Raw genomic sequence first — 24,475 nt, 5'->3', positions numbered from 1 at the left:
TGAGGTTTAACAATGTGAATATCATTTTACATCTACCAAGTAGTCACAGAAGTGCCCTTTAGCTAGACTCAAAGACTCTAACATAAGCCAATGGTAAATAGTAAAGAACATTTAAAAGATTAGTATTAGCAGTAACAGTAGGGGGCCGTGGCTTGCCGTGTGGATCAAGGCCGAATGAGGTTTAAAAGGGCAGGCCCCTGAGGACAGGGAAGTTTGGTAACAAAGCAGGCCTAGTGTAAGGAATGTCAACAAATGTTTTTGAATAGAGGGGTGCATGAATACGTTTAGGGTCATATGAGGATATTGGTCAGAGCAAGATGAGAAAAAGGAAAGGTGGCCCATCAGGGATCACAAAGTCGTTGGGGGGGGGGGCTGAGGGGAACTGTGTGTAGTAGCCTGCATCAGCTTATGAAGAAGTAGGAATAAGGAGGCCTAGCCTCCCTGGTCAGCAAGGATAGGTGTCGGCCTAGGGAATAGGAAAAGGGAGGGGGGAGAGGATGGTGAGAAAGGGAAGAGGTTAAAAAGATAAAAAGAGAGTAGAAATAAAGGGTTGGGGGGAGGAGATGGAGAAAAAAAAAAGCAGGTGGGCGGAAGGGGGTACTCTAGAGAGGAACTCTACCCGAACAGGTTGGTTAAGTCAACAGTAGTGAATTGTTAAAATTGGGGTAAAAAACGGGTGACCCAGGGCTTCCATTGTTTTTGTAGAGTGCAGTTTTGTCAAGGATAACTGCTTCTGTCTTGGCATGGATCATTGATTGGGTTATTCTGTGCTTCATTACTAGGATACATAGGGAGGGGGAGTTCCATGCCTTAGAAATAGTTTGTTTCCCTGCAGTGGAGACAAAGAGTTTGAATTGACAGTGTGTTACAGCCAATGGTTTGTTGTTCAGGAGAGCCACGGTCGGATCTGGGGCTATGGGTGTCTCAAAAAGAGTCCATAGAATTTGAAACAATTCGGTCCAGAATGCTTGCACAATGGGTCAGTCCCACCAGATATGAACGTGAGTTCCTGGGGTTTGACAGCCATAAAAGCAGTGCGCAGGGCATTGGGGGTAAATTTTTGAGATCCTGGTGGGGACCAGGTACCATCTGGTGAGCACATTGTAGTTGGTGTCTAGGGCTACAATGTTGGGTTAGGCTGATTTAGTTGCCTGCCAGATATGTGACCAGTCGGATGGTCCAAGGGTAAGCTTGAGATCTCTTTCCCACTTCTTCACGTATGCCGGGGCTGATGTTGTGGGATATAATATCAGTTGGGAATATAGGTCAGAGATAGGACCCCTTCTATGGGGGTCCAATTTGCAAGTTCGTTCAAAGGTTGTGAGAATTGTGGGAACGGAGTCCGGGGGTGTACATGTTGTGTAGAAGTGTTTTATTTGTAAGTAGCGGAAGAGTTCTGAGAGGGGGGTCCATGGATGTTACAGAGCTGGGAAGGACATAATTGAATTGGACTTGAAGAAGTGATGAGCTTGTAATAGACCTGCCTGGGCCCAGGCGGAGAAGGAAGATGGAGATGTCCAAGCTGGATAAAAGGTGGGGTTACGGAGGAAGCAGAGGAGGGGGCTATGTGGGGAAATGATTTTTGAGTCTACATCACATAATCAAGCTATGTTTAGTTATGGGATTAGTGACTGAACATCGTAGAGATGGTGCTAGCCAAAGAAGATTAGCTGCGGAGAGGGGGTTCGCTTTTTTTTTAGTAAAAATAACAAACATGCCTTTACTTACCTCCATTGACACAGACAGCAGAACTTGGCCCCACTCCAGTGTCACTGGATTGGATTGATAGCAGAAGCAGCCAATGGCTTCTCCTGCTATCAATCTGTCCAATAAGGAGAGAGATAGCAGCTGGAGCCACTGTGCTTGTGCGCATCACTGGATCGGATTCGGCTCAGATAAGAAAAATGGGGGGTCTGGGTGTCAGAGAAATTTGGCTGCACACAGCCAAATCTCCTGTTTCTAATCATAATAACAATTTCGTCTAATGATATAAATGCATCTCACCTTTTGATCATATATCTCTCGATCTGATGTAGACCCTCCTCTGGTGTGTGTGTCTCATGCTCCCAAATAATCACATCCTCATGCTTCTGGTTCCAAGAACACACTGCAGCCAGCCTGCCTCAGCTGTCTGAGGGAGCCACTTTATTAGCATATCAATAGGAAGTCCCAAAGCTCGAGGGTTCGGCCTCCAACAGCCAAACATACCTCTTACAAAGCTTGTGACCTCACAGGATATGACATCACAGGATGTAAGTGACCATATAAGGATTTAACAACAGAACACAAAACCACCAATTACTACAGGACATGATACAATATACTAAATGACGATGACTAAAGTTCCTCTTGCATGGGATATTATCTGCAGGTGTACCTCATGGCACCCCAAACATGTTGATCAGGCATACCAGGGGTGACAAGAGCAAACCACCGCTAAACCGAGAACGTCTTTGCAGAGTGAACGCATCCCCACCAGACGATCGTTCTGTGCATTGCACAGGGGCCCTTTGCTGGCGGACATGTCTTCTCTCCGCAAACACCTCTCTCCAAACACCAGGAAGTTTTCCACTACCTAACAGGTCTCAGCCAGCGTCGGTCTGCCCCAGTCAGCTCTTTAGAGCGGGCTGTGATTGAACACACACTGGGAGACTTATGACAATACATTAATATAACATTTTCCACAACAGTCCCTCTTCTTGTCATATGATCCCATGTGTCCCTCGATGAATCCTGATCTTCTTAGTCCATAAAAAGTAAAAAACGGCTTGACATGTAGACTCTGTTGGAGATGACGTGGTGAGCTGTAGTAGTCGCCGGTCGGTCTGGGATCCTCTGTGTCTTGTACGTGGGTCGGGCTTCGGGGCATCTCATCAGGGAAGATGTGGTCATCTGCTCAGGCTCTGGTCATGCGTCCAATCATGCAACAGGAGCACCTCATCATGGCATATAGAAGGAATAGAAACAAAAACAACATGAGTATATATACCCCTACTTCCTTCACTATGAAAAATTAAATCCCCAAGGATTCCCAAACCCTTAAAAAAGATTCCAACCCTCACTACCTATAGCTCTGGCTTTGCCTTGTAGGGACCTAAACCTTATCCATATGGGCCTGAACTTTGTCACTACTATCCCTGATCCAGATATACTTATGAATTCCCAGAAACCCCCCTTGGACTGTGAGAACTTCCTTGTAGCTTCAACCGTTACATGAAAACATCCCATCCTCAATGGATGAGAAATTGTTCAAGCGTTTCATAAGCTTAAGCCCCCACCGTGTACAAGCAATTCCCTTCCAGCTGTCCCTGCCATTCTTACCTTCTCTCGCGCTATCAGATCCTCACGATCGGCCGCGACATAAGATGCTGGGACGAATTTCACCAGCACACATGAACCTCTTGCCTTACGGGAAATTACCTTATAAGCTGTAGATCCGCATTAATACCAAACTACAGTTAAAGCACACTTGTGGGCTACCTAGTTATCCCGATACCAAAGCTGGCAAGAACCAAAGCTATTGTTAAAATTATAATTAATTTTACCCTCTAGAAATGTTCTGTTGTTAAGTTCTATTGACAGGTGTCTGTTTGGATTTTACTAGTCTGTCAAAACTCCTCACACCAATATGAACGTCACATATAGCATGTACCGCCGTCATCGCTGGGGCACTAATACCCGACCATGTGTCCTGTTCTCTCTCTTAGCCAGTTGGGATGCTTTTCATCATTACCCTTACCAAAATGTATTAAACAAAAAAATATAAATTAATGAAGATACTTCTCTACTCTTTGTGGTTGATCAGCTTCTTGCAGTTGCTGGCGTGGCCTCATCCCTCAAGCTTCTTTACAATGACCCAGTCACCTGGTTGGAAAGAATGTAAACTGGTTATTGTGTCAGGGTCCAGGATGGACTCGTGAACCCTGTGGTGGACCTTTTGAAGTTCATGTTACAGTGATTGCATCCACCCCATCAGCTGAGAATGTAGGTGACAGCTAATGAGGAAAGTACAATTCTGTTTTTGGTTGACCTTCAAACAAACCTCATATGACAATAACCCAGACATCGGGACTGTGGTCACTGCATAACCTATGCGTGGCTTACCATCTGGGGTGTAATACCTGGAACCAGTGACAAAAAGGTTCTTAGCACCTGGGATAGGAGCCTCTTTCACCAGACTGCTGCTTGCTGATTCAAATTCTATCAAAGAAAGACAGTCTTGGCACAAACTTGGTTAGAATTAGAGCGGTTAGTATTGTTGGTTTGAAAATGTGTTATTTTCACCACTCTCATCCCCCCTTTTTTTCCCTCCTCGTTACAAACTGGAGGAAGACACGTAGGGTTTAGAATGGTGCAGAACAAAACTGTGAAATAGCCTATGATACTTTTACCTTCTTATACACCTGTACACACACTTCCAGAAACTCTTTGGACCTGAAAAGATACTTATAAACAAAGGTTATTACTCTATCCTTCAAAGAATGGTAAACAATACAATATGCATGTACATTGGTAAATTGTCACTGACATTCCACAAAACCAACAATAACTAAACCCTCTGTAAATCTTACTTTCACGTTTTTTTTTTTCTAAAATACAACAGCCGCGACACGCAAGAGGGCTGTCACGGGAGGTTCAAACATCTTGTTACCACATACAAACAATGAGACAAAGACAAACATTTAGATACAAATGTGGGGGAGATATTTCATAGTTCCCAAAAAATAAAAAATAAAAAAATAAAAACGACCAGATGGAATGCTGCCTTCACTCTTTTAGCGATAGAAAAGAATACAATTTGAAAGGCACGAGAGCATTTCAAAATCTTTGCATGGACCAGCCACACAAAGTTCAAAAACAGGCCTGTGTATTTTTAATCACACAAATGTGTACTACGCATCCATCAACTCACTCAACATTACAGATTTCTGAAGCCACAGCTGAACTACTTCCAAGGTATTTTTATTCTGGGGTATTGTACCTCCAGACATCAAAAGTACCTTCCAAAGGAATACACCTTACTGTACCCTCCGACCATATCTGCCAATCATTAAGGGGTCTCATGTCCAGAGCCCCAAACCCAGATCTCATGTGAAGTGCAGCTGTCTGACTGGTGTGGAGTCTCATTTTTTTCCTCCAACGCATGGACCAACATTACCCATGATGATTCAAATCGCTTTTGACGGTCCCTGTGTCCAGGGCATCCTTGCACTCGTTTTTGGATCAGTACTGCTTAGTGACTATTTTTACAGTACTGGCACCCGGCATTCTCCGATTATTTTACACGGCCTCCCGGTGTGCTAGCGTACTAATCCTCACATTTATATGCTCTACAACCGGTTATCGGCAGCCCTATAAATGTGTTGTCAGACAAACTACAAAGCACCATGAAATCCTCCACTATTCAAAACAATCTTATGGCTTCTCTCTGTACCTCAATATTACAACAATAATTTGGATGCCTCCTGTTTGCTCTCTACCCAAAACTGTATTACAGTATAAACCTTAATTTAATTTAAAAATAAAAATGATTTTGTCCTTCCAAACACAAGTCAAAAAACCCCAAGCCCCTCCCACCAACTTCCTGTTGCACACCTGAGTAGGAAGAGGGAGGGGAAGCCTCAAATAGCTTCATATTTTGTCTATCAAGACATTAGAAATCTTCACTAGAAACAAAAACTTCTTTAAAACAACTGGAATAAAAACCTAAATGATTCTACTGGAAATGGAATTCAGTACAAAACCAGAGATATTTCGCTGGAGACTAAAATCAGCATAAACAAAAAGGCAGTTGCAGCAATCGAAAATCGGTCCACGGCAAAATGGTGAATGAAACCAGGACTACAGAAAAATGGCCGACATTAACAAATGACAAGACAAACCAGGATTTCTTAAACAATACACTCTATTTGACTCTGAGAGTTAGAACTCCCCCCATGCTATTATCTAGCAACCTGAGACCCCCACAGGGTGTAAACAGCTCCTATTGTGATGTCCCAACAATACTTGGATATGCGACAGGCATTTCAACTTAAAACCAATATTCAATACAGAAAATGCAATAGTATCCTTGAAAAGTATGTAAACAGTACAAAAATAGAATTCACAAAATGGTGCCTAGAAGCCAGATTGTAGCTTAAAGCACGTGGCTTTGCACACACAAAGGAATACACAATGGAGCAGCTTCCCCTATAGGAAAGCTCACAGGTCTTCAAAATGGCCACCGATGCACATGGTGACCGCAAGAAAGGCCAGACCCCAACAAAATGGCGCATTTTCCCGCCAAAACTGACCAAGATGGATAAACATTTCAAAGTTCACACACAAAGGAAAAGAAAATGGCCGACCGTAGTCACATGGTAGAGAACAAAAGGAAGTAGCAGATAAAAACCATTTTCCTGCCAAAACCAAAAATTTCACCCCAAAAAATTACACATTTGAGATACTAAATGAACGCTTAGACAAACATTTAAAAGTGTTAAAGTTGTAAAAAAGCACAACTTAGGAACACATGCTATCCAATGAAACAACCAAGCTACATAACCCACAATTACACGGCTGAAACATACCCTCAAACTCAGTTCACATCAGCTTTCACAGGAACGAGAGATACAGACAGTGAATGCTTGTATGTCTGTTCAGAACATTATAGTTCCCTTCCCCCAGGGCGTAGCCACTTTCAACACAAACACAACAATGCCTGCCCCTTCACTAAACTCATGGCATCTTTACAAACAGGTTCAGCTACTTACAAAACTACTCAGTCACACACACACACACATTGCAGGCTGCAAATAACAATACATTTCTATTTCTCATATGCATTACAAACTTGTTACACAGCATCAGTCACACACACAAGCAGGCACACACACACGCACACAGGCACACACACACAGGCACACACACACAGGCACACACCAGACATACCATCAAACTTCCAGCATTATTTCAAAAGACGAAAAATGTGTTCTTTTGCGAAGCAGACCCTCCCCAGCACATCTTAATGATCTGATTCTGAAGGAGGTTCTGTTCACTCCTACCTGGCTCGCCATTCTGTCAGAGAAATTTGGCTGCACACAGCCAAATCTCCTGTTTCTAATCATAATAACAATTTCGTCTAATGATATAAATGCATCTCACCTTTTGATCATATATTATATATTATCTGCAGGTGTACGTCATGGCACCCCAAACATGTTGATCAGGCATACCAGGGGTGACAAGAGCAAACCACCGCTAAACCGAGAATGTCTTTGCAGAGTGAAGGCATCCCCACCAGACGATCGTTCTGTGCATTGCACAGGGGCCCTTTGCTGGCGGACATGTCTTCTCTCCGCAAACACCTCTCTCCAAACACCAGGAAGTTTTCCACTACCTAACAGGTCTCAGCCAGCGTCGGTCTGCCCCAGTCAGCTCTTTAGAGCGGGCTGTGATTGAACACACACTGGGAGACTTATGACAATACATTAATATAACATTTTCCACAACATGGGGGGAAGCTGCAGCACACAAGGTTTTTCACCTTAATGTATAGAATACATTAAGGTAAAAAAACATGAGTCTTTACAACCACTTTAAGCACATAAAGGGCTCATTATGCAGTGAGATCACTGAGCATAAGAAAGAAATCTCTGCGCTTAATACTATACTATCTGCAATTGAAAATGTACCAGCTCAGTGAGTGCCAGACTGCAGGGCCCAGAGCATGTATAGATATCCTTCTTGAACCAGCTCTTCACTGCCTTGTTCCTCCATATAGAGGATTTGGAAATAGGAAAAGAAAATAGAAGTAACCTACGTCTTTGTGGAATAACCAAGGCTAACGTGGGCTGAGATCTACTGTTCAAGCTATCTGTAATTTTTTTTCTTAAACCAACCACCAGACTCAGAAATGGAGCTAGAAAGGGTACTTTTCATCCCCCTACCCAGAGGCAGACCCCAGTCTACTCCTAGGGATGTGTTATGCTGTATTTATTTTTACACGGTGAAGAGGAAATTCTTCAGCAGGTTTGGCAGAAGGGTGGACTTCACTTCGATGGTATTCAAATTTAGGTTTTATCTGATCTCATACTCTAATGTGATCTGCTCTTCTGGGTACCATTTTTCATCTACAAGTTCATAAAAAGGGTGGAACCTCTATATGCTCCATACTTCAGACCAGCTATCAGGTCTGTATTGTTTCCTGGGGGTTGAGGCTATCAGTGTTCCCAACTGGCTCAAGTTTCCTGAGGAAATTTGCCAACAGCCTCCTCCATTCCTTTGGTCCCCAGTGGGAGAGAAGCATTCCGAATCATGGCCCACACAAAACACAGTGCAAGAACTCAACCCACAAATATTGGTTTAGCATTAGAACCAGTAAACTCCAATGTCTCCTTGTCATGCTTCCGTGGCTAGGGCAAAGGGTGCTAAATTGCTTCTCCCACTCTATCATTGGCCCCACTTTAAAGGTTGCCTCCACAGCAGGATATATTTGTGCAACTAGAATCAAGCCAGCACTCATGACCCCAGTTGTAGATAACCCTGGGTTTGACCAACAAATTTTTTTTATGTAGTCTGAAATAATTTTTGTTCAATACAAGAGTCAAAACGATGTCAGATATCAATCAATGCTGGGCCCTCCTCAGGATGTGTGGAGAATTGCTCAACTGTCTCACTTTTTGTCCTCTTTACTCCCCAGGGGTCACTTACTCATCCCTCTCACCACCTTTGACCAGTTCGGCTCTGACACATTGCAAAATGTATTCTTCTCTCTTGTATATCAATTTTTAATGGCACCTTCAGGCTCCTTTACACCACCTTTCCTTTTAAAATGGGAGAGAGACCTTGATGTCTCTTTTTCAGTGGAATAAAGAAATTACATACTTTAGATCTTTCAATGTTCTTCTATTGCCAACAGGTTTCAGGAATCCGGTTACAAAATCCTGATGAGGTGATACAGAACCCCCATAGTCTCCCTTACAATCTAGTGTTGCACTTGTCATGGCATCTGTTGGAGATGCCGAGGGGACTTTCCTGCAAATCTTTTGGTCTTGGGCCAGACTGAGGGGATTTTGGCAGAGGGTTTTGAATCTCATTTGTAAACTGATGTTGAACATTGTAACGAGCCACTGACTTGCTATATCTTAGTCTCTTCCAATCCACCTACTGAATGCAGCCAGGATTTGCATCAGATTCTCAGTTTATGATTCTCTAAAATTGGTGAGTTCAAAACATATTGAAGACCTCATGGCCTCTCTCAAGCAACAGGAGGAAAATTTAGAGTAACTTGGTTTTACTGGATAGAGTTTACAAACTCCATAGGGCAACCTGAGCGTAAGTTAGGGATATGTTATGCCAAAACTCCTTTGTTCAAGGTGGTCAAGACATCCATGCAATGTGCCAGGGATCTGTTCAGCACACTGGAAATTTATCAAGAATATACTTGTGACCATTATATTCAATTCAAACTACTCCATAGGGCTTAATATATCCGAGCAAGAATAGCCAGCATCTATGGCACAGGCGAGGCGGAATATTGGCACTGTACTACCAACCCTGCCGATTTTGACCTTATATTCTGGTATTGCCAGCCAATATGGGAGTTTTGGATGGGCGTCACTCAAACTCTTCAAGACCTGCTTTCCCTTTCTGACCCTCTGACAATTCCGGTCCGATTGCTGGGCCTAGTGGAGGAGGTAGCACCACGTAGGGCTCAAAGGACCCTTATTTCGCTCTCCCTATTTCATGCGCGCAAAGCCATTTTGTTGTGCTGGAAGAAGTCAGAGGCCCCTTCCCTATCTTACTGGAAGGGTATAGTCAATAAAGTATTACCTTTTATATAAAGCCACATACTTGAGTAGGGGTTGCCCCAAAAAGTTCAAAAAGGTATGCCAGTGGTGGCTTTAAGCCAATGATACCCTTAATTGAAATGTTTTATAGATGGTATTATCACAGTATTGACATTCTCATGTACTATGTAGACTGGCATTTTTACATTGGACCAAGGGATTGTTATTCTGATTGCTTGTCTGTTCAACATTGCTCTGGTATAGTAATGTAAGGGCTATTAGTCCTTATTTATGTTCCCACACCTTATGGAATATTGCACTACGGGGAAGAGGGAGGTTTGCTTTTTGTATTGTTTTATTGAAAAAATGTCTAATAAAAATAATTTTCCAAAAAAAAAAAAAAAAAGGATATGCTAAGCCCACTGTCAACCCCTTATAGACCAGAGCAATATTTACAATTCAACCGCGGGCCTGTGTAACCAGCAATAACCATCAGAATAAAGTATCATTCCATTTTCTATGCAATCAGACAAAAATTATTTAAAAAAATAATTTTTTCTTCTATATTTCCCCGTGTAAGTATAAGTATCCATTTTTATTTTTCTGTTTTAACCAATGTTAGTTTTAAAATGTATGTTTACCTTTTATTATATAATATGTCCCATTTTATAATGACACTAAAATGATATTTCTGGTACATTTGGAAAACTTAATTTTTTTTTTTTAACACATTTTTTAATGAGGCACTGAATAAAATAACAAATACAATGAATGAAAAGGTCACACGTTTAAATATTAAGGGTAAAAAAATAAAATAAAAAAGGGGAAATAATGAAAATAATCAGATGAAAAAAAAGCATAACAGAAAGAAGTCGTCGATTACGTCGGGCTGAATATATTGAATCAAAGGATTTTAAAAGGATTTTTTCTTTTTTAAGCTTATAAGGTTGCTTTACCTGATGTCCTATGCAGATCAAAGGTCACCACTTTGAACTTCATATGAATAAAATGTAATCTATCTAAAGGCAAACCTTTTTCTCTTAAACTATAAATATAATGGAGAGGGATTAAAACCCCGGTCAGTTTTTTTTGTCGTCTGTGCCCTCGTTACAGAGATTCACCTTCTTTATTAGTCCTGTTTACAGTTATCATCCAAAGTAAATAGCTGGGTGTAGGAGATATGCCCTAAAAAAAAAAAAAAAAAAAAAAAAAGTTAACAGAGTTTGTGCAGAGTATCTCTTTCCCCAATGTTCTCAAGTAGTTAGAGAATCCTGTACTTACAGGAGGTGGACATAGAATTATAGGGATTCATTTGTGCAAGCTGCACAACAAAAGTTGTGATTAACTTCTGCTCCTCTCCGTTAGTAAGTGTGGCCAGTAAAATAAGTCACTTGCCCCACAATTATTGTATATTTTTCATAACTGCCCGATGTGGATAGCCTCATTTTGGTTTAAAAGAATAGAATCGCTTTTTCGCAAACTCATTTGGAAGAAAAAATATGCACGTATTAAATTAACAACCTTAATGCTGGCTAAAGATGAAGGGGGACTCTCTGTCCCACATCCACAAAAATATTTTTTGGCTTCACAAACCCAGCAATTTTTTGGCTGGACAGAGGTAGATGAGAATGATCCCATACAGGGGTTATTACTTCCACTGGGTAAGGGATATTCACTGATGTCCCTACTAGAGACAAAAACCTTTCAAAAAGATAAGAAATTCATGACAGGTGAGCTATTCAATAAGGTATGGCTAGCAATAAAAAAGATTACTAGCATTACAGGTTATACTTCCTATAGACCAATATGGAATAAGGCAACCTATGAGGAAGTGCAGAGATTGGAGAGATTTGGGCTTTGGCAAACTCAGGGGCTGAGATATGTGGAACAACTGTTTTGACGATAAAATAAAATCATTTGCGCAAATATCTGAGGAATTCGGGATTCCAAGACAGAGGTTCTTTCAGTATCTCCAGCTTAGACATGCCTTTCATGTCCAGGCCCGTACATCTGTATTTAAGTTTAATGTCTCTAAAATAACAATATTGTTGAAGAAAAGGGATCAAAAGAAGGGACTTATCTCTAAAATATATGAGATATTGCAGTGTAAATTTAAGGAAGTGGTAGTGGTGCCGGCCAGGGTGCAGTGGGAACGAGACCTGGGAACACTGACTGACGCCCAGTGGTCGGAGGTCTTGTCTGCAATCCCAAAGGTATCTCTGTCAGCTACTCAAAAATTAACACAACTTTTTATTACACATAGATCATACTATACCCCTGAAAAACTATTTAAGTGGAAACGCAGGGAATCCCCCTTATGCCCCCGGTGTAGTGGTGCACCGGCTAATCTAATACACATGTTGTGGAAATGCCCCAAACTCCATCGATATTGGCAGGATATAATTAAAAACATAAATAGCGCATTAGGTATAGAAATTTCACTAGACCCAAATTTATGTTTATTAAATATAGTGGAGGAACCGAATATTTCAAAACATACCCATATCGCAATGACGAGAGGTCCGTTTCAGGCACGAAAGCTAATAGCTCAGAAGTGGATATCTATATACCCCCCAATTTGGAAAAGCTGGGTAGAGGCCTGGGACAATGAAAATAAAAGATGAATCAATATGGGAGAGGGACAATATTGGGAGAAGATGGGAGGACGGGGGGGGGCTTTTGGGGTCGAGGGGGGGGGGGGAGAGATACAGTAGGGGGAGGAAATCTTTTTTTGTTGTTGGGTTTTGTTTCTTTTTTTTCTCTTTTTTTTTTTTTGATTTATTTATTTATTTATTTTGGGGTGGGTGAATGCTAGAAGTAAGATTATGTATCTGGAATAAAATGTATGGATAAATGTATAACTTGTACTGCTATGAAAAGAATAAAAAAAGTACTGAATTAAAATAAGTCACTTGTCAGAATTCCAATTAGGACAAATTAGTGGTGCCCATTTAGCTGGAACATCTGTTTTACTATACCAAATAGTTTGGTGCTTCAAAAGCAACAGCCTCAACCAAGCATGGCAGGACTACAAAAGGAATAGTCTCTACCAAGCATGGAGGACTCCAAGAGTAACAGCATCTACCAAGCATGGCAAGACTACAAAAGTAATAGTCTCTACCAAACATGTAGGACTCCAAGAGCAACAGCCTCTACCAAGCATGGCAAGACTACAAACATAATAGTCTCTACCAAGCATGTAGGACTCCAAGAGCAACAGTCTCTACCAAGCATGGCAATACTACAAAAGTAATAGTCTCTACCAAGCATGTAGGACTCCAAGAGCCACAGCCTCTACCAAGCATGGCAAGACTGCAAAAGTAATAGTCTCTACCAAGCATGTAGGACTTTAAGAGCAACAGCAAACAGAGGGGAAAAAAGGGTTCCCAAAGAATTCTTCAAAAAGGAACTAACAGTGTATAAAGATAAAAAATTCTTTATTGAAAACTCCACATAATACTAACAGTTGATAAACGTATAAATATACCAAACCTCCACCACATACATCTAAAAATAGACATTTGTCTTAAGGACACAGGTGGCCACCACAATCAGACATACAAATCCCCTAAGTATCATATAAAGCTGGTTCTCGATATTGAGTCATATTTTGGACATAAGTGGGATGAAAGCACAACAGACAGAAGGGCAGTCCACCACTCGATAGGTCAGAATAGATTTTGTAATTATACAGAGTCAATGCTTCAGACTGCAATCAAGTGACCTTAGAGATTGGTATTGCCCATTTAGCATACAGTATGTAGTTTTCCTGGTAATACAGTCCACATAGACTGGGCACTGGGTTGGCACATGGGGGTCCCCCCAAGGAGTATGGGGATGTACAAAGGCTGCCCACTATTCAATAATGGCTGGGGGCGGGCTAGTGATATCTCAAGAATCCAGGTGAGTGTGTATATATGTAGGTAACTCCTAATAGGGTTAAATATCGCTCACCACTCCACGATTCAGCTGTAGTCCACCTCATCCAGATCCTTAGTACAAGGCAAGTGTTGCCAGTCTCTTGTGGCTAGATCTAAGCCATATAGCGTTGGGGGGTATCCTCATCTGACACTCCGCAAGTCCAGTGTGTCCGGTGAGTGAAGCCATGCCAAGTCTCATAGGAACTGTCCGGAACTCTTGCGAGGGTTTAGAGGATTTCCCGGGAGAAGCAGAGCGATCCAGGGGAAGTTTGTCTGATTGGTGGATGGTCCGTGCCCTCACATCAGCGGGCATGATGGCGTCAATTTGACGCATTTCACTCGTGACCCAAGTTTCTTCAGAGTGTGAGCAACAGCCTCTACCAAGCATGGCAAGACTATAAAAGTAATAGTCTCTACCAAGCATGTAGGACTCTAAGAGCAACAGCCTCTACCAAGCATGGCAAGACTGCAAAAGCAACAGTCTCTACCAAGAATGGCCAGATTTAAAGAGCACCAGTGTCCACCAATCATGTCAAGACTCCAAGAGCACCAGTCTCTATGAAGCATGACATGATTACATAATCAACAGTTTCTACAAGCAGGGCAAGACTACAAAACAACAGCCCCTTCCAAGCATGCAAGACTCTTAGGCTTCATGTACACGGGACGTTGTTTAACCTCTCCTGAACGATTTAAAAAATGTCAGTTTAGCCGCGTTTGCATCTAGAAGCGTTTTTTATTGTTAAAATGAAAAACGACTGTAAATGAAATGCTGCTAAATGTGAGTTACCGTGTTTAGCAGCGTTTACAGGCTGTTACAGGCATTTGGCGTTTCAAATGCCTCTGAACATCTTTCCAAACTCATTTTTTTTCGTTCCAAAAAATGCTTCTAAACTCAACTGCCTTGAAACGACTATAAACGACCCTGTGTACATGTACTGATAAGATAACATTGAGGAGAGTTCAGGAGGGAGCTTACTACAAAAAGACAAGAGGATTGCTCAGAACTGGATTGCTCTTCGTGGCAAGACTGGGCACAGATGACTTGACATCCTCTACTGTACCAGGTAGAAGTCTTCATTAAACAAATAAATAAAAAAAATCAGGGTTACATCCACTTTTAAGTTTTTTTGTCTTTTCTCACATTTTTTTTATATATAAAAGCTTAAGTAGGTGTCACTCTTCACAAATTCCTTTCTATGTTAGTAGCAATTAGTATTGTGGTGATACCCACCTGATGATGAGGGTTTTTGGCACCATGACCTTCTATGTGAATTCTTCCAACCAATAGATTCTTTAGTGTGTTTTGAAAATGCATTTCCCAATAAAAAAAAGGGCATTTCTTTCTATATTTTTTTATTGCAACTCAAAAAATAAATAAATAAAAAATAAAATAAACATAATGAATGAAAACTAAAAAAAAAAAAAAAAAAATACATAACTAAAAACAAAATCAGCAAATTAAAGTGAAAAGTGAAGGAAGTTGTCAATAAAGGCTTAATATAGTTGCAAAAAGATAAGGGGTTAAATAGGAATACATTTTATTTGCTTGTAGGGTTGCTTTAACTGATGTCCTATGCAGATCAAAGGTCACACCTTTGGACTACATATCCATAAATAGTACGTATAACGATTGATCTTATAATAATGACACTTTCAGACAATGATTTTACCGGGGCAGATACATTTTGACAGGTGCTTCCACCACCAGCATTTTAGGGCTTATTTTTTTATGTGTAGGTTACACTGAAATGTTGTCATCATTGTTTGTTTATTTGTTCTCTGTCTATGTTCTCTAGATTGAATGTGTTTATATTTTCTTAGTATATATTTGCTAGGTTGTATGCCAGTGTATTACATTTGTTTGTATGTGTGGTCGGTAAATTGAGTGAGACTTCCAAACTGTTACCAAAGAGGACAAAATATTTGTGCCCATTTAGCTGGAGCACCTCTAACAGAACAGCCAAATTGTTTGATTCTTCAAGAACACCAGTCTCCATTAAGCATAGCAAGATGCCAATAGCAACAGTTTCCACCAAGCTTGGCAAGACTCCAAGAGCACCAGTCTCCACCAAGCATGGCAAGACTCCAAGAGCATCAGCCTCCACCAAGCATGGCAAGACTCCAAGAGCACCAGCCTCCACCAAGCATGACAAGACTCCAAGAGCACCAGCCTCCACCATGCATGGCAAGACTCCAAGAGCACCAGCCTCCACCAAGCATGACAAGACTCCAAGAGCACCAGCCTCCACCATGCATGGCAAGACTCCAAGAGCACCAGCCTCCACCAAGCATGACAAGACTCCAAGAGTGACAGTCTCCATCAAGTATGGCAAGAATCCAAGAGCACCCAGTCTGCACCAAGAATGGCAAAACTGCAAGATCACCAGGCTCCCCCAAGCATGACAAGACCCCAAGAGCACCAGTCTCCACCAAACCTGACAAGACTCCAGGAGAACCAGCCTCCACCAAGCATGGCAAGACTCCAAGAGCACCAGTCTCCATCAAGCATGGCAAGACTCCAGGAGAACCAGCTTTCACCAAGCATGGCAGGACTCCAAGAGCACCAGTCTCCGCCAAGCATGGCAAGACTCCAAGAGCACCAGTCACCATTAACCGCTTGCCGACCAGCCACTGTCATTATACTGCGGCAGGTTGGCACGGCTGCGCAAATCACCGGAGCTGTACGTCGGCCACTTTAAGAGCAATAGCAGGCGCGTGCCCACTGCCAGAGCCGATGCGTGTGGTGGGTGGGCGCGATGTCCACCGGCCACCTGCGATTGCTCCACAGAGAGCCGGAAACGGGGATCTGTCAATGTAAACAGACAGATCCCCATTCTGACAGGGGAGTAGAGAGAGATTGTCTGTTCCTAGTGATCAGGAACATCGATCTCTCTCTACTTCCTGTCAGTACACTTGCTCACAGTTAGAAACACTTCCCTAGATAACACTTAACCCCTTGATCATCATCCCTGGTGTTAACCCCTTTCCTGTCAGTGTCATTTATCCAGTGAGCAGTGGCTATTTTTAGCTCTGATTGCTGTATAAATGTCAAAAGTGTCTGATTTGTCCACAGCATTGTCACAGTCCCACTAAAAATTACTGAACACCGCTATTACTAGTAAAAAAAAAAAAATTATAATAAAAATGCCATAAATATATCCCCTATTTTGTAGACGCTATAACTTTTGTGCAAACCAATCAATATAGCTTATTGTGATTGTTTTTTTTACCAAAAATATGTAGAAGAATACACATTGGCCTAAACTGATGAAGAAATTTGTTTTTTTATATTTTTTTTTTTTGGATAGTTATTATAGCAAAAAGTAAAAAATATTGTTTTTTTTTTTCAAAATCGTTGGTCTTTTTTTTTTTTTTGTTGATAGCACAAAAAGTATAAACCTCAGAGGTGATCAAATACTACCAAAAGAAAGCTGTATTTGTGGGAAAAAAAGGACATCAATTTTGTTTGTGTACAGCGTCTCATGATTGTCAGTTAAAGCAACGCAGTGCCGTATCACAAAAATGGCCTGGTTATTAAGGGGGTAAATCCCTTCCGGGCTGAAGTGGTTAAACATGGCAAGACTCCAGGAGAACCAGTTTTCATCAAGCATGGCAAGACTCCATTGGGTGAAGAAGAATAGGGGCCAGATATTGAATGGTAGATTGTTGAACACTAGCAGCCATGGAAAAGGAGGGGGGGAGCTGGTAGAGCTTTGGGGGATAAGGGTGGGGGAGACGCAGAAAGGGGAGGAATGTGGATAAGAGGGGAGCTGGGGTGCAGCATATAGGTAAATCATACGCTCCATTTTTCTCTTGCAACCACTTAATGCCTGCGGGAGGGAGAAAAGGAGAAGCAGGCTTTCAGTGGCTGCAGGAGGAAAATGGAGGGCATCATAGTTACATAGTTACATAGTAGGTGAGGTTGAAAAAAAGACACAAGTCCATCAAGTCCAACCTATGTGTGTGATTATACGTCAGTATTACATTGTATATCCCTGTATGTTGTGGTCATTCAGGTGCTTATCTAATAGTTTTTTGAAACTATCGATGCTCCCTCGCTGAGACCACCGCCTGTGGAAGGGAATTCCACATCCTTGCCACTCTTACAGTAAAGAACCCTCTACGTAGTTTAAGGTCAAACCTCTTTTCTTCTACTTTTAATGAGTGGCCACGTGTCTTATGCCTCCGCCGCCGCCACCCCTGCTATCCAAGTGTACAGGGGAGCATCACGGACCCCCTGGAGCATGGGGCCGGGTCACATTTGTGACCCCTGTGGTTACACCCCTGTATGGAAGTAATTAATCAAACAACAAATAATAACAACTTAAGAAGAACGCAAACATTCATTCTAAATTTGATCAAACGATTGTGGTCAAACACCACAAAACCGCTGCATCAAAAGTGATAATGGAACTCAATATCCAACTTGAAGACCCACAAAACTAGTTCACAGCAAACTTCAAAAAGCCAACATTCAACCCCATAATTCTCCTTATCTTGAATGTCCTTTAACAGCACAATATTCTTTCATGTCATTCACTGATGTCTTTAAAGCTTTATGAATGTCCTGATTCCTTAAAGTGTAAATGATGGGGTTTAACATGGGAAGCACCAAATAGTATATAAAGGAGAGTCCGTTATAAACACTTTCACTCAATGTCATCGTCAGTGTCAGTGCATATGAAGCAAATGGTATTCCGAAATATAAAGACACCACTAGGAGATGGGAACTGCATGTGGAGAAGGCTTTCTGTCTCCCGGCTGATGACTTTATTCGGAGGATGGAGATTATGATTGATATGTAGGACAAGACAATAAACCCAAAAGGTAGATTAAGCAGATAACTTAACACCCATCCGTATATGTAAAGGGGTTTTGCGTTTGACATAACACACACCGGAATAGAGAATGCAGTGAATTCACAAAAAAAATAATAGACGATAACAGGGGCACAAAATTTTAGAAACATAAAGAAGTAAAAACAAATGGCTACAACTGCAGCTGAAAACAACCAAAAGCCAATGACAAGATATAGGCATAGCCTAATGTTCATGAGAGCAGCATATCTCAATGGTTGACATATTGCTAAATATCGGTCATAGGACATCAGCGTCAGCAGAAAAGTCTCAAAGACTAAAACAGCGTTCACTATATTTATCTGGAGGACACAATCAACATAAGGAACAACGCTTCTTCCCCATAGGATGTTTTGCAGGACCGATGGATCAATGCTTGTAGTTCCAACAAACTCGCAAAGAAGTAAATTGCTGATAAGAAAGTACATGGGGGAGTGGAGATGAGGGCTCTTCCATATTAGAGAGATGATCAGAAGGTTCTCAATGCAGGTAACGGTGTAGATAATCAATAATAGAAGGGAAAGTGGAATTCTGTATTCATTAAACCCATCAAACCCAACAACCAGGACTTCTACAACAATTGTTTCATTCCTTTGACGTAACACCTGTGAAAAAGTGATGGTTAATATTTTAGCATCCAGCATGATATGTAAGCACCCAGCATGTATATGAACCTAAAAACACAAAAATTGTATATATAGCAGCTTACTAGCCCAGATGTTAATGTGTGGTGATGGTTTCTTTTTTAGGGCCTTTTTTTCCTTTATTTTGACCTGGTTGTCTTGCCAGTAACACACTTCCCGTCTTTGGGTATCAAGTAACTGTGCTAGATCTATGGAGGATCAGCATTGACATCCAAGAACAAGAAGTGAGTTAGAACTAAAGAACACCTCCTCTGTCCTCTTCTCCATAAAACGAGAGGGTGGGGATGACAAGGTGGCAGATCGTAAATGGAATTAGTGGTAAGGATCAATGTTGTCCAGGGGAAGAGGCAGAGTGAGAGCGAGCACCTTTGTCTGGATATCTGCCTGCCAGCGGGAGACCATACCACTGGGGATCCAAGCTTGAGACCGGAAGTGAGGACACCCAGGGGACAGTGCAGCACCAACCACAGCGCAGCACCACCCTCATCATGGCTCCTGCACTGCTGCCACATTGAGACTGGAGGGTCCACTCACTCACCACTAATCACTGGAGGTTTATAGGAAGAGACCGAGGGGACCCCCTTCTACAGTAAAAGGTCATTAGAGCATCCTGGGGACTGGAGAGAGGGCTATTTACCCATTGCCGATACTGCTAGCAGGGGCGGAGCAATTGAGAGCAGGACACTAAGTGTACCCAATCCATACTGCACTCTGTACCACACTTACAATACCAAACCTATACAAACCTTTGCCGCATCTGAACCACATCTACCTTGCACTTGTAAAACCTTGCACTTTTACCATACCTATACTGCACTGATACTGCATGCAGGTTAACGGAGATTGTCTTTAACCCGTTGGCGCCGAGTGCACACAAATATGCGGCCTCTCATCGGCCAGGCCCTGGTGACATGTGGCAGTATATTTGCTTGCAATAGCGCCAATAGAGCTGTGCTGAGAGCACTTTCCCAGCACAGTTACCAGCGGCTAACGGAAAGGTCCCGTTTGCTGCTTGCTATCAGGAGCTTTTTGATCATGCGACAGCCAATCATGGTGGTCACATGACCATAAGCCCCACTTCTCAGCATTCCAAACCCCTTAAAGGGACGGCAGGTGCCGGCTCTAAGGGGTTAAGTGCAACAAATGCTCTTAAAGGGCCCTAACAGTGCCAGAAGAACATCTCAAAGAACTGCCCCTCCTATAATACATTATTCTGCAAGCCCCTTTATTCTCCTGCCCTCTCCACTAACATCTTCCTTTTCTTTTGGGCAGTGCATACCCAGTTGGTCTAGGACTAGCATTACTGCTCACTGCTGCACTTGAGTTGGCCTTACTACTGTTTATGTTGATCTGGACGCCAAATATCATCTAATGCCTGGTCCCTACTGTTTATCACTTTGCATGCTAAATTGTGTTATTACCAAGTTATTACTAAACCCTTTTATTACCTAGTTACCTACCATATTGGGTGACAATATATTACTAATTATTACTTTCAGTGATCTCCTGTGATATTGTATCTTTGTACACTCAACCTGGTGTGTCGGAGGGCTGAGGTTCTTGAGAAGGTCGAGGCAAAAAAGAGGTCCCACCCTGTCCAGCAGCTGTTTTAGCCCCCTGATCCCTACTTTGCCCTTCAAAGCAGCCAATCAAAAACAAATTGTTTTTATTTGCTGCCTCTCTGGCAAGTAACTGAAGGTAAACAGTGAACTGAAGCTAGAAGTGATAAACTTCTCATCACTTCTGTCTTCATTTGTCATTTGTCCTTCTACTCTGTGCTCAGCTGACCCGACCACTTGCAGCAGTCCTGGGTTCCCCAGTGGAACAGGAGAGTCCGACAATGGCGGCAGGAGGAGTGCCCCCTTCGGAGCCCTGTAAAAGTAATTGGGCAGCTGTAGAGCCACTCAGATTACTTTTGCAAGAAGGCCTATCACTGGCTGCAAATGTTGATACCAGGACCATGGCTTCAGCTGCAACCTGTTCATGTGTGTTCATTAAATGAATTGCTGAAACTAGTGATAATGCATGTACACCAAAGGTAATGTATAGCACAATATGCAGCAGTTAGCGGTACACAGCGCACAGTTACATTGGCAGCAGTCAGTGGATGTCAGTGGAAAAGGACACTCAGGAAGAATTCTGTGTGTTATTATATTGGCAGCAGTCAGTGAAGAAGTCAATCGGTACAGTGGTGGTCAGCGGAGAAGAATGTTGTCTGTACTGTTACATTGGGAGCAGTCAGTAGAGAAGTAGGGTGTGTGTGCTGTTACATTGCCAGTAGTCAGTGAAGAAGTGAATCTGTATAGTGGTGGTCAGCGGAGAAGTATACTCTGTGTGCTGTTACATTGGAAGCAGTCAGTGGAGGAGCGTAATAGCACAGTGGCAGTTAATGGAGAAGAATGCTGTGTGACCCATTGCATTGGCATTACATGGGTAGTTAGTGGAGAAGAACATTATGTTAGCCATTACATTGACATTACAGGTTTGTTAGTGAAGATGAATACTGTGTGAGCCATTACATTGGCAATACAGTGGCAGTTAGTGGAGAAGAATGCTGTGTGAGCCATTACATTGGCAATACAGTGGCAGTTAGTAGAGAAGAATGCTGTGTGAGCCATTACATTGGCAGTATAGTGGCAGTTAGTGGAACAAAATGCTGTGTGAGCCATTACATTGACAGTACAGTGGCAGTTAGTAGAGAAGAATGCTGTGTGAGACATTGTATTGCCAGTACAGTGGCAGTTAGTGAAGAAAAATGCTGTGTGAGCCATTATATTGGCAATACAGTGGCAGTTAGTGGAGAAGAATGTTGTGTGTGCCATTACATTGGCAGTACAGTGGTAGTTAGTGGAGAAGAATGTTATGTAACCCATTGTATTGGCAATACAGTGGCAGTTAGTGGAGAAAAATGTTGTGTGCGCCATTATATTGACAGTACAGTGGCAGTTAGTGGAGAAGAATGCTGTGTGAGCCATTACATTGGCAATACAGTGGCAGTTAGTAGAGAAGAATCCTGTGTGAGCCATTACATTGGCAATACAGTGGCAGATAGTGGAGAAGAATGCCGTGTGAGCCATTGTATTGGCAGTACAGTGGCAGTTAGTGAAGAAAAATGCTGTGCTGTGTGAGCCATTACATTGGCAATACAGCGGTAGTTAGTAGAGAAGAATGTTATGTAACCCATTGTATTGGCAAAACAGTGGCAGTTAGTGGAGAAGAATGTTGTGTGCGCCATTACATTGGCAGTATAGTGGCAGTTAGTGGAGAAAAATGCTGTGTGAGCCATTATATTGGCAATGCAGTGGCAGTTAGCAGAGAAGAATCCTGTGTGAGCCATTACATTGGCAATACAGTGGCATTTAGTGTAGAAGAATGCTGTGTGAGCCATTACATTGGCAATACAGTGGCAGTTAGTGGAGAAGAATGTTGTGTGAGCCATTACATTGGCAGTATAGTGACAGTTAGTGGAGAAAAATGCTGCGTGTGCGCCATTACATTGACAGCACAGTGGCAGTTAGTAGAGAAGAATGCTGTGTGAGCCATTACATTGACAATACAGTGGCAGTTAGTGAAGAAAAATGCTGTGTGAGCCATTATATTGGCAATACAGTGGCAGTTAGTGGAGAAGAATGTTGTGTGCGCCATTATATTGACAGTACAGTGGCAGTTAGTGGAGAAGAATGCAGTGTGAGACATTATATTGGCAGTACAGTGGCAGTTAGTGGAGAAGAATGTTGTCGGTGGGCGGTACAATGGCAGTCAGTAGAGAAGTATGCTGCGTGTTCTGTTACATTAGCAGCAGTCAGCAAAGAAAGTTTTTTTTTTTTACAGTGGCAGTTAATGGAGAAGAATGTTGTGTGTGTTGTTACGTTGACAGCAATCTGTAGAGAAGAGTGCTTTGTGTACTGTTATGTTGGCAGCAGTTGGTGGCGCAGTGAACGGGTACAGTGGCAGTCATTGGAGAAGAATGTCACGTTTGCTGTTAGAATGGCAGTCCGAGATTGCCTAGAAATCAAGTATAAGGGTAGTATAGCGAAAAATGTTGTGTGTGATGTTACATTGGCAACAATATCTAAATACAGTAAGTGAATAAGCACAGTGGCGATCAGTGGAGAATAATGTTGTGCTGTCACATTGGTTGCGGTCAGAAAGGTTTGGCTTAGTACTTTGGCAGTTAGTGGAGACAAATGTTTGCTATTACATTGGTTTGCGGTCAAGGAATTGGTACAGTGGCAGTCAGTGGAGAAGAATGTTGTGTGTGCTGTTAGATTGGTGGTCAGTAGAGAAATTTGCTGTTTGTGTTGTTACATTGGTAGAGCAGTGAACAGGTACAATGGAGGTCAATGGAGAAGAATGCTGTGTGTGTCGTTACATTAGCAGTCAGAGTCAGTCTAGAGCTGGGCTGCTATTACTGACAGCTGAGTGGAGAGCACAATACATAGACATTATAACAATCACCAACATGACATCATATTTTACAATATCCATAAGACACAGTATATATATATATATATATATATATATATATATATATATATATATAGATAGATAGATAGACACATATATACCCCAGTACTTGTATTGCTTTTTCTCCCACTACATAGAGCAGTTTTGATCTTTCAGAAGCTGTGTGTAAAAGCTATCCTTCATACAGTGACATTAGCAGAATATTTAATGTACCTTGGCACTGTCCTCCTCGCTATTTATCCTGGGAATATACAGATTTGTATTATAATGATCATCTTCCTGAGTATGTTGGAGTCCTCCATGTATGCCCATACTCCGGAGAGGTTCAGCTGAGCGTTACATCTCATGACTTCTCACATCACCTTTTATATACCCTTCTGATCAATTACTTTGGTGGTGATCAATCCCAGTGGAGGGCCAATCATTTCCCAAAGGTAATCATTAGTTTCAATACTGGGAAAAAACAACCTTGCTGCACTAAAAAAAAAAAAAAAAAAGTTAAAGTTAATCATAAAAACAAAGAAGACTATCTAAGAACAAAGAAAAGAAATAGGGAAAACATTTTGGAAGGTTGTAATCTCCTATATAACTCTGTAAATATTAATTATCAAGGCAAAATAAAAATGTCCCCAAAATGTACGATTTCAGTAATCTTATACTGTAAATATTTTAATACCCCACCTTCTTTAGGTGTTCATCCATCCAGTGTGGCTGGTGTGGCCTCAATTCCTATGTTGGTCTGACCTGAGAGTAGGAACATTTTTCTTCTCTTCAGAGATATAAACACCCCTCTCGACGTTGTTGGCCATGTAAAG

General features: G+C 41.9%; 1 protein-coding gene across 1 annotated transcript; it reads right to left on the bottom strand.

Moving 5' to 3' along the window:
- Positions 1–18,185: 18,185 nt before the first annotated feature.
- Positions 18,186–23,972, bottom strand: LOC141126697 (olfactory receptor 10A7-like). Its single transcript, XM_073612667.1, has 2 exons — positions 23,874–23,972; positions 18,186–19,154 (listed from the first exon to the last, which is right to left on the bottom strand). Exons 1-2 carry the CDS (start codon positions 23,970–23,972, stop codon positions 18,186–18,188), a joined length of 1,068 nt encoding a protein of 355 aa, XP_073468768.1.
- Between the last annotated feature and the right edge of the window lie 503 nt (positions 23,973–24,475).

The sequence above is a fragment of the Aquarana catesbeiana genome, linkage group LG01 (assembly GCF_042186555.1).
Source record: "Aquarana catesbeiana isolate 2022-GZ linkage group LG01, ASM4218655v1, whole genome shotgun sequence".
Lineage (NCBI taxonomy): Eukaryota > Metazoa > Chordata > Amphibia > Anura > Ranidae > Aquarana > Aquarana catesbeiana.
This window is presented reverse-complemented; position numbering and strand designations above follow the sequence as displayed.